This window comes from Peromyscus maniculatus, chromosome 1 (genome assembly GCF_049852395.1).
Source record: "Peromyscus maniculatus bairdii isolate BWxNUB_F1_BW_parent chromosome 1, HU_Pman_BW_mat_3.1, whole genome shotgun sequence".
Lineage (NCBI taxonomy): Eukaryota > Metazoa > Chordata > Mammalia > Rodentia > Cricetidae > Peromyscus > Peromyscus maniculatus.
In genome coordinates, this window is record NC_134852.1 from 47,870,547 (window position 1) to 47,881,483 (window position 10,937).

Consider the following 10,937-nt stretch of genomic DNA (forward strand, 5'->3'; position numbering starts at 1 on the left):
AGCTGGGAATTGAACTCAGATCCTCTGCAGTAGCAGTGCTTACTCTTAGCTGCTGAGCCATCTCCCAGCTCCTGTCCCTGAACTCTTTGTGAGGATCTTCAACTGCTCCTGTGTGGACAGGCACAAATGCTAAGTTGATCTTTCTCCTGTTCTGTAGTTTTCCATTTATAGTATGAGTCATTTTTCGGGGAGAGCTGGACATACCTTTAGTGTATGTGGTGATGGTGACTTCATGAGTTGGATCATTGAGTTTTAGATTCTCAGTGTTATTTTGATTGCTTGTGCAAAATCTGCTGAACTTTAGTGATGTTCAGCTAGGCCCCATTCAGAGTCCCAACAAGGGAGGAGAAGAAGACACACTCTGGCTTCTCCAGTCATTTCCCCAAGGACAGGTGTCTATCATAGTCTGATTTCCTTTGCTATAACAGTTTCCAAGGTCAAGTACTATAGAAAGAAAAGATGTTTGCTTAACTAACAGTTGTGGACATCTAAGATCTCAGGGCTGGCTTCTGTTTGGCTCTTATACAGGCCACTAGCTACATCATGATGGATAGCATCATGGCAGGAACATATCCATGAAGGAGTAATCGCATGGCAGATGAGAAGAACTCAGACGCAAGGGTTATAACTCACTCTCACAGAAGCATACCATGATCCCATAATCCCTCCAAAGGAGAGCATCCCCAGTGACCAGGCCAAATTCCATATGACTCTGTCTCATGAAGATTGCATCACCTCTCAACATTGCCACACTGGGTACTAGGCTCACAATGTATGAGCCCCTGGGGAACACACTCAGATAAAATCCAAACCACAGCAACATCCTGATTTAGCCTTCCGTCTACCAACATTATACATGACGAAGAACAAGGGCCATTTGCATCCCCTGTACAAATGGAAATCTACGGAAGTACCCATCTCACATGAATGTAGAAGGGGTGTATTTGAGCATGGGGAGAGAACCAGTGGCCATTGGGAGGTGTTGGGGACAAGAGAGGTTAATAGCGAGTGAATATGATCAAAGTACATGATATGTATATATGAAAATCTCATCCTGAAGCCAATTAGCTTGTGCAATTAATGTATGCTAATAATAAGAAACGCTAGTCTCACATCTCCCACTCAGGGCCTTCTCTGTTTCCATGGGAAGGTGGCCAAGCCCCGAGGGTAGAACTAGACAGCAGAAACGCAGGCAGGAATCATGCTGGCGGTACAGTCCCTGCCGCTGATTCTCTTCATTCTTGCTTTGCAGCATTTTAGGAAGGGCAGAAGGCACGTTTTTTTTTTTTTTTTTCTTTCTGTGTTTCCTCCTTATATCCAAGAGTTTGCATATTGCTTTTGCAGGTGGGAAAATTGACCACACCAAGTCTTGTGTTGCTACATCCATAGAAACAAAAGTAGCAAAAACTCTATCCAAGACTTGTAACAATTCCTTCAAACCCAGCCCAGATGAAACAAAAAGACAGTGAGTGCTTTGGGGCAGTGGATATTGAGAGGTTGTGGCTCTGGTCGTGGAACCTGGAGCCTCCCCCAAGGGATCCATTTCATAGTGAAGTGGATCTTGTCTTTGCCGGAGAGGTAGGCTTAGTCAGGGTGTGGAGATGGGAGACTCGAGCGAGCTGTCTTGTGGAGACCTAGACAAGATGTTCAGAAAGGGACTAGAAAACCCTTGGGCTGAACCATGAGTGTCCTGACTAGTCCTTTGGAATTGGTAACCAGTAAGGATGGGGGAAAAGAAATGACATACTGATTTTCGCCAAGTGCTGTTCATTCTGGTGGCACAGGAAAGATGCCTGGAAGGTTCCCCGCTCACATTCCAGACAAGGGTTATTGCATACCACAACTGGTTCTACATGATAAAGAGAGAGACTCCCCCCCCCCCCAGGCATGAGGAGTTAGCCCTGGCTACCAGGGAAGGAGAGAACACACAGCCAAAACTTCCTTAGAAAGAAACAGAAGAGCCAAGCCAGATGGCGCATGTCTACCACAGGAGGGTGCAACCCTCAGGAAATGGAGGCAGGGGATAGAAAGCCTGAGCTATACAGGGAGAACTGGATTTAAAAAAAAACGGTCAAACAAACAGACAAGAGAATCAAGATCTGATAATTGGGCAGATGCGCTGATGCAAGCCTAGAATCCCAGCACTGGGAGTCTGAAGCAGGAGAATAGGGAGTTCAAGGCCAGCTCATGTCACATAGAGAGTCCCTATCTGAAAAAGAAAAGGGAAGGAGAGAGAGAGAGAGAGAGAGAGAGAGAGAGAGAGAGAGAGAGAGAGAGAGAGAGAGAGAGAGAGAGAGAGAGAGAACGAAGCATCAAGCAAATGAGAGAAAGGCAATACTGAGTGTGCTTGGCTTTAGACTGCTCTGTGAAAATACACACAGGACTCTTTCCTGTGACTGAGGCAGGGAAACATCCAAACTCTGCTGTTTGGATATTTGGGGGACTAAGTGATCAGTTCCCTTATTTACTAGTTCACTTTTCTAAGCAAACAAGGCTGGGCTTCTCTCTGATGAAGGGTGGGGCAGCTTATGAGCCTTGAGGAGTGGATACCCATATGTGGTGATATTTTATTTGTGTAACCCCATAAAGTTTATCTGGGGATCAGAGGACAAAGCCAGTCACTGTATTAAACATAGAGGTCAGGCAGTGGTAGCATACACCTTTAACTCTAGCATTTGGGAGGCAGAGATTCATCTGGTTTTCTGTGAGTTCAAGGCCACACTGGCAACAGAGCCAGGCCTGGTGGCACACGCCTTTAATTTCAGCACTAGTTAACCACAGAGATCTGGAGGTCTGTACAGACAGACAGGAAGTGATAGAGCTGGGCGGAAAGAGGAAAGTGATGTAGCTTGGTGGAGAGAAGAAGTAAGATGGCAGGGCACAGAAAGGTATATAGGCAGGAGTATACCAGAAGTAGTTCTCTTGGGCTGAGGATTTCCTAGCGGTAAGGACTTGTGGTTGGCTTGTTCTATTCCTCTGATCTTTCAACTTTTACCCCAATATCTGGCTCTGGGTTTTTTATTAATAAGACCATTTAATAATTTGTGCTACACCTTTCTGGCATCAGAGGGACTGCACTTACTCCACTGTCATTTCCCAAAGCAGACACTTCACTGACTTTTCAAGATAGCAGATGGTGTTTTAACTGCTCTGCACAGGCAGAGAGGTCAAACTTTCAGGATCAAAAGGACTTCCTTAAGAATTTGTCAGCTATTCTACACAGGAGCTTTTCTAGAAAACTACCATTTTGGGGGTCACTATTCAAGTCCCCCTCATTATTGTTATTTTTAAAAGATTTTTATTTATTCATTCATGTATTTATTTCTTTATTTATTTATATGTGTGTGTGTGCCATGTGAGTATAGTACCCTAGGAGGCCAGAAGTGGGCGCTGGATTTTTATGATGACTGAGTTTCAGGTAGTTATTAACTGCCCAGCTCAGATACTAGAAACAGAACTAGGGTCCTCTAGAAGAGCAGCCAGTGCTTTTTAACATCTGAGTCATCTCTCCAGCCCCAAATCTTACTGCTTTGATGCTCAGGCTGACCTTTATCTGATGGTATGGTCCTTGCTGTCTGTCCTGACACTTTCAATTTCTAAAGCCATGCCAATCAGTACTTCTTTACAGCTTTTCTTGGAGCAGGATGATTTGGTATCCATCTCCTTCACCCCCCAAACAGATTTTACTCCTCATTCTTGGTCTGCCTTTAGTAAAGAGTCCATGATTCATAACAAAGTGAAGTAGCTTTACTCTCAGCCCTGAGTATGGATACCCAGTGCAGAAACTTAATGGATTTGGGTATATCTAAAGCCAACAAATCATAGTTTACTGATCAAATCTGCTTGTGGTCTCTTTTTTGCACACACTGGTAAGTTAAGAAAGGTTTTACATTTAAAAACAAACAAACAACATGGTTGGCAGGGGAAAGCCATACATGAGATTATTTCATGCCACCTGAAATCAGAATTCAGCATCCATAAGTAAAGTTTTGAATAAAACTGTCAATAAAAAACTGGGATGTGAGCTGGTGAGATGGCTCAGCAAGTAATGGTGTTTGCACCAAGTCTGAGTACTCAAGTTCGATCCCCAAAGCCTACATGGTGAAAGGAGAGAAGGGACTCTCAAACGTGGCCTTCTCACATCCACACATGCTCTGTGGATGCTAAGGGCACACATGTGTGTATGCATATATACACACAATGAATAACACAAAACATGGGGTAGTTTGCTTCATTTCTTGTTATATAACATCATTGCTTCTAAACTATACACCATTTTATAGAAATGCTTTATAGAACTGTTTCTAGGTATTGGGTGATTTCTCTTCCCTTCTCTAGAAAGTCTAAATTAAAAATTCTGGTCAGAAGGGAGGTAGTCTAAATCTCACTTGATGTGCCTAATGGGCTGCATTCTTACCTCTGCTTGTTTGAATTTTGCTAAGTGACTGTGATATCATTGATGCGGGTGATGGTGTTGTTGGTCCTGGAGCTCAGGATGTGGGTGGGTGGTGGTGACAGAGGCATGATACATAGCTGACTGGACACTTTCTTTCCACACAGGTCACAGGCCTTTCCAGTGTCACTACTGTCCCTACAGTGCCTCACAGAAGGGAAACCTGAAGACCCACGTCCTCTGTGTCCATCGAATGCCTTTTGACAACAGCCAGTATCCTGACCGCAGATTCAAACGTTCCAGGGTCGACTCGGAGGCTTCTGGGAATTTTGAGGAGGCTGCAACTGTCAAGGCGGGGAGCTTTGCCGAGCTAACAGATGAGAGAGGCAAGGGCCAGGAGGAGGGCAACTGAGCAGAGCCCGTCCACTGTAATACTCCTCTCTACAGTTTTAAATCATGCATCTGGTTTCACCAGTTTGCTAACTGCATTCCAAGGGGGGGAAATCATGTACAACCCTCACTAGTGTATAGAACATTTAAAAGAATTTTAAAAGATATCTATATATATATATATTAAAAAGAAAAATCCCCCAGCCCTTGAACATGGCTGCTACACTGTTACCCAGTAACAAGAACTTCCAAGCAATGTAGGTGGGAGAAAGTGATTTTAGAAATGTCCCTGTGTCCTTTGAGCTCTGAAAGCTGGAGGCCTTTCCAACCCAAAAGTCATCTTTGTCCAAAAACAGAAAAAAAACAAAAAACAAAGAACAAAAACAAAATGCTACCGTCCAAGTGATTTGCGTTGCCTCGAAGGGTCTGTGTTTTCCTTCTTGAAAACACCTCTATAATCTAACACCAGCTGCTGTCAATCGCCTAGCGCCCTAATGAGATGAGTTGGGAGGCAGCTGAGGTGCCAGTCAGACTGGGGCGGTCACTGCAGGGAAAATCAATTCACGTGGTGTCACTCTGCACTCTGGGAGAAATCCTAGCCAGCCTGCACGCAGCCAGCGAGCGCCAGGCCTGACCAGTGCTGCAGAGGATGGTAATCTAAAGTGTGCTTTAAAAAAAAAATACACAGCCCGATGAATCAGTGGTCAGGAAGTGTCTGCAGACAAATGTCCTTTGCAGGTTTGATGAGTCATTCTTCTTCTTTTTTTTTTAAAGATCAAATTGCAGTATGGATAGAAATGCTTTTTATTTTATTATTTTCTTTCCTGAGTTATCGTTTTGAAAATGTCTGGATGAAGGAAAAGGTTTGATATTAAAAACAAATTGTAGGAAACATTCTAGAAATAGTCATTAGCAAACCAACTCAATTCTATTCTCCATAGAAAGTTCTGGTAAACAATGGCAGTTTCTTTGCTGATGGGGAAGACTGCTTTCTATTACAGTTTAAGACACTTTATTTGAATGAAGTCTCCCTTGGCCCTTGTTACCAGATTCCTTTTTTCATGTGTTACTTTTTAAGTGTTGTGGGCATGAAGCAAGATTTTTCTTCTCCAGTGAGCTCTTCCAAAATAACTTGTATTAAAACACGAATCTAAACCTCCGGCTGTCTGTCACTAATGAAGAAAACAGTTTGACTTAGAATGTTCATTTTTGTGAAACAAATGTGTTCTGTATTTTTGTAGATTATAGAGTGTCTACTGATTGAACACTCGAAATTTATCCAGTTCTGCACCACACTGAGGGAGATTTTGAAGGTTGACAAGGAAACACAACTCTTAAAAGACAAAAACAGAAACCAAAACAATGGTGTAAGGAAACTCATAGGAGTATTCTTGAATTTTCTAGGATGCTGTGAAAGTTCCCACCTTCTAACACACTTCCCTTGAGTGACATGAAATTGGTACTGTTACTTGTGACGGTGGAGACGTAGTGAAGTATTAACTTCGAGAACGAAATCATTTAAACTTGGAGAGAGAGGGGAAAAAGTCAATATTTCCTTGCAGTCTGGGAGCACACAATAAAACCCCAGGGCCTTAAAAACTTCAACTCTGCCTATAGCAGTTTACAAAAATACTAAACTGCAATCAATGTAAATAAAATTCTTAGCACTATCCTGAGACTGAATTTCAGGCTAATAAGGAATCCGGTTTGCATATGCTGTCAAAAGGGTGTCATCCAACTGGGGTTTCACTGGGAATGAGGCCGCTGTGCAGCGTGGACCCATCTGGCATAAAGCAAGCTGCTTTCTTGCTGCTTTTTTTCTTCTTTTCTTTTCTTCCCTTTCTTCCTTCTTTTCTTTTCTCCTTTACTTTTTTCTCTAGAATAGTCTCACTGCCTTACTTAACTCAGTTGATCGACTGTGGCTGTCTCCGTGGTCCGAGGGGGCCTGGAGACGTTGGTGGAAAACTTCTGACTGTAGTGAGCATTTAGGGGTTAAGTGCACTGCTGTGTTTGGTGACTGTGCCATTGGCTTGCTTTCTGTGTGTTTGCCCCACCTGTGGTATCTTAGCAAAGAGAAATTTAAAAAAGAAAAAAAGAAAAGAAAAAAAAATAATAAAAAGGAAAAAAAGTGGAAAAAAGAGAGAGAGAGAGAGAGAGAGAGAGAGATCCACATTCCATGTCTAGCACTTTGGCGCTGGTACAGTGTCTTTTGTGCCCTCCGAGAATCTGCAAATACTACAGGCAATAATTATGTTTGTGACACTGGGAACATACTCCCTTTCTTTGTGGTGTGTGTGTTGATTCCATTTTGTCCAGTCCTACCAGCCTTCCCATTTTCCCTCTGACACAGGCTTTCTTTCCAGAACATTTGTGACTTGTAATACAAGCCCGTGACAGCTTCTGCGATGCAATGTCAGCATCGAGTGTCACCAGGCTCTCATATCTATACACGTTGGTCCTTCCCCCGTGACTTCTGTAGTCTGTGATGCCGTTCCTAACCCCGTCGACATTCTATCTTGGAGGAACTCTGAGATCATAGAGTAGAGGAGTTTGTCGCTATGCTTGTAACAAGTAGAACACTTTGTATTTAAAGTTTATTCTTGGTCATTATTTATTATTATAATACATCAGTTGACAGAACTTTATTCTGGTATAGAAAGTATTAAAGGTTGTTTTTTTTCAGCAATGACTGTTTTCTTTCTGCTGTTAGGAATAAAATGTCTTTGAAGCAGTCCAGTTTTATCCAGTGTTTTATGCAATAAAACCTCTACCTTTGCAAAACAAAAACCTGAACCAAAAAAGTATGTCTTTTCTGAGTCCCACAAAGAATAAAACCTATTTTCCATGCTTATAAGTCATTGGTAAAACTTGACCAGACTCCACTCATAACAAAAGGCCTGTCATATTCTGCATGGCAGATATCCTCATGGCTTTGAGCTTTTGTTGAACTTATTTTTTAAAAAAGGATTTATTTTTTCAAGCCTGTGGGTGTTCTGCCTAGATGTATGTCTGTGTACCATGTGCATGCAGTGCCCACAGAGGCCAGAGGACGGAACCAGATCCCCAGGAACTGGAGTTACAAATGGTTGCAAGCTGCCATGTGGGTGCTGGAATGGAACCCTAGGTCCTTTGCAAGAGCAACAAGTACTCTTAACCACTGAGCCATCTCTTCAGTACCTTGTTTATTTGTTTGTTTGTTTTATTTGTTGAGACAAGGTATCTGGCCTCCAGTTTTTGACTGTGCACATGCAGTGTGTGTGTATGAGTGAGTGTGTGTGTGTGTGTGTGTGTGTGTGTGTGTGTATGTAAGTGCATGTATGATCATTGCTTCTTTAGAGGACTGACACTGTAGATAGGACTCTCAGTAAGGTAAAACTTATAGAAATATCCAGGATCTTTATAAAATAGCAATTATATAAGGCACTTAAGCCACCAGGATTTATTATTCCTCTTTACTACTAAAAGATTTTTTTTTTTAAATTATGGCGCAGCAGTTAAGAGCACTTTGCTGCTTTTTCAGAGAACCAGTGTTCAATTCCCAGCACCCACACGGTGGCTCACAACCATCTGTAACTCCAGTTCTGGGGGAATCTGCCCTCTTCTGGCTTCCATAGGAACTGCATGCACATAGTGCATATGCAGGCAAATATATACATATATATATATATATATATATATATATATATATATATATATATATATGATAGAATAAAAGCAAACAAATCTTTTGAAAAATTATTATATGTAAGGAAATGTTTTATCTCTTACTTGTCAGAGGAGTATCTGCATGGTTCTCTAAACTGCTGTGTCTGGGGCTCCAGAAGAGACAGAACTCTGGTGTGTGCCCACCACATGAGTGGTAGAGCTTCACTTTGATTTATGTTGTGCTGTTCTATTTTGGTCTCAAATGCATGCTTTGTTCAGTGCATGCTGCAACTCTGTCCACAGAAGGACACTCTGAGCCACTGCTAGCAAACTCATCTGCCCACATTCACTGGAATTCCCTATGGGATATGAGGCTCTTGGGTGAAACTGTCTGTCCCCAGCCCCAGTGGTGTATCACTGCAGATGTCATGGGTGAATTAGGAGATTACAATGAGGGGATCCCATTAGGGTGAACCCATTAGGAAAAAGGCTGTGGAAGGTGAGTGTTGTAACTTTTGCTCCACCTGCATGCATGGCAGCCCAGAAAGCCACAGGCAAGGCACTGCAGTGGAGAGGGGAACAGAGCAGGAAGAAGAGTCTCCATTCTTCTGATGGGGCCACTACCTCAGTCATGGGCATATTCTCTCCAGGAACATCTTAATTACTTTCCTATTGCTGTGAAGAGAAACCATGACCGACCAAGACAACTTTTAGAAGAAAGATTTTATTGGAGCTTACATTTCCCCAGGGTTAAAGTCCATGGCCATTATGGCAGCGGGGGGTGGGGGGGATGGTAGCACACAGTCAGGAATGATGCTAGAGCAGTAGCTGAGAGCTCTCATCCTGATCCATAAACACAAGGGGGAGAGAGAGAGAGAGAGAGAGAGAGAGAGAGAGAGAGAGAGAGAGAGAGAGAGAACTAACTTGGAATGGTGTGGGCTTTTGAAACCTCAAAGCTTGCTTCTAGTGACCCACCTCCTTCAATATGACCATCCTTCCTGATCCTTCCCAAACAGTTCCACCCACTGGGGACTATGTTGTAAAATATATGAACCTATGAGGTCCCTTATCATTCAAACCATTACAATGAGTAATAGAGTGCCAGGTCCCCTGGGTTCCTGAAAGCAACCAGACACCAGAATTTTATATTGTCTTCTGTCTTTTCCATATTGGTTCAAAATTAGTTGGAAAAAAATCTGTGTAATAATGGGGCTGGAAAAATGGCCCAATAGTTGAGAGTGTTGGCTGCTCTAGTGGAGGAATCTGGATTCAATTCCTAGCACACACATGCTGGCTCACAACTTTCTGTAACTCCAGTTTTGTGGTATCTGATGTTCTTTTCTGGCCTCTAAAGGCACAGACACACCTCCAACAAAACTTAAATAAAAATCTATGTAATTTAGTGAACAGAAAGTGTACATGCGTGGAAAGGAATATTATCATACCGTAACAATGAACAAGTCCCTAATGACCCACAAGCACAGGTGAACCTGGAAAGCGTGACAGGAGCCAGCTCCATAAGGCTGTGTGTGATGGAGTTTCCTTTATCTAAAGGTGGCAAGTCCAGAGACAGGAGTTAGATCAGTAACTACCAGGGGTTTTGAGAAGGGAAGAGCAGACAGTGACCACTAATGAGGTCCAGGTTTCTATTTGAGTTGATAAAAATGTTCTAAAACTGGGTAGCAATGACAATGTCCTGCTTGGTGTCTGTACTAAAACCTACCAACCTATACATTTCCAATGAGTGAATTATATGGTATGTGAATTAGGCCTCCATAAAGCTGTTATAAAAAATAAAAATAAAACTGGAAGCAGGAAACAATTTTGAGAAGCAGTGACATATTGTTCTGTCCAACTATGCTTAAGCTCTGACATAGTCACAGACCCCTGGCAGAGTTAGTGAAGTGTGAAGAATACACAGCCTGAGGGTAGATGGGTAATGACTTGGAGGTAAACCCAACTGTATTCCACACTTACTACCTGAGTCTGAGTGACTTTAAAAAATATTTTTTTTTATTATTTTAAAAATATGTGTATGTGTGGGTATGTGCATATGTGCATGCAGTACTCTCACAGGCCAGAAGGGGTATCAGATCGCCTTGGAGCTGGAGTTACAGGTGATTGTGAACTTCAGGATGTGGGTGTTGAACATTGGCCCTCTGGAAGCATAGTTTGCTCTCTTAACCGCTGAGCCATCTCCCTAGCCTGATGCTGAGTAATAGAACTGTCTTGTGTTCATTGGTCACATCTGTGAAGGGGCAAGAAGAAACACACTGAGATGGGGAGTTTCATGCACAGTTCACAAAGAAGCTTGAAGTCAGGAGGGCTGTTGCCCAGGAGGAACTGTGGATAATCTTGGGTGTGAACATTCTACCTGAGCAAAGCTGAGCACTGGCCTCAGCCTCATGCTATGGAAAGGCTTCCTGTGGGTCCTGTGGCTGTGAGTCCTCCACATCCATGTCCTTCAGGTAACATGCACATAGACACTTGCCTGAAGCTTGTACTTGCT

At 42.8% G+C, this 10,937-nt stretch overlaps 1 protein-coding gene across 6 annotated transcripts in view; it reads left to right on the forward strand.

The window, feature by feature from the left end:
• The window catches only part of Znf536 (zinc finger protein 536), a 461,385-nt gene extending 456,254 nt beyond the window's left edge, over positions 1-5,131 (forward strand). For all 6 annotated transcript variants that reach the window (XM_016003574.3, XM_006985020.4, XM_016003575.3 and 3 more), the window contains one exon: positions 4,561-5,131. In XM_016003574.3, coding sequence (XP_015859060.1) covers positions 4,561-4,805 — 245 coding nt within the window. In that variant the 3' untranslated portion in view covers positions 4,806-5,131. The remainder of the gene's footprint in view (positions 1-4,560) is intronic.
• The last annotated feature ends 5,806 nt before the right edge of the window (positions 5,132-10,937 follow it).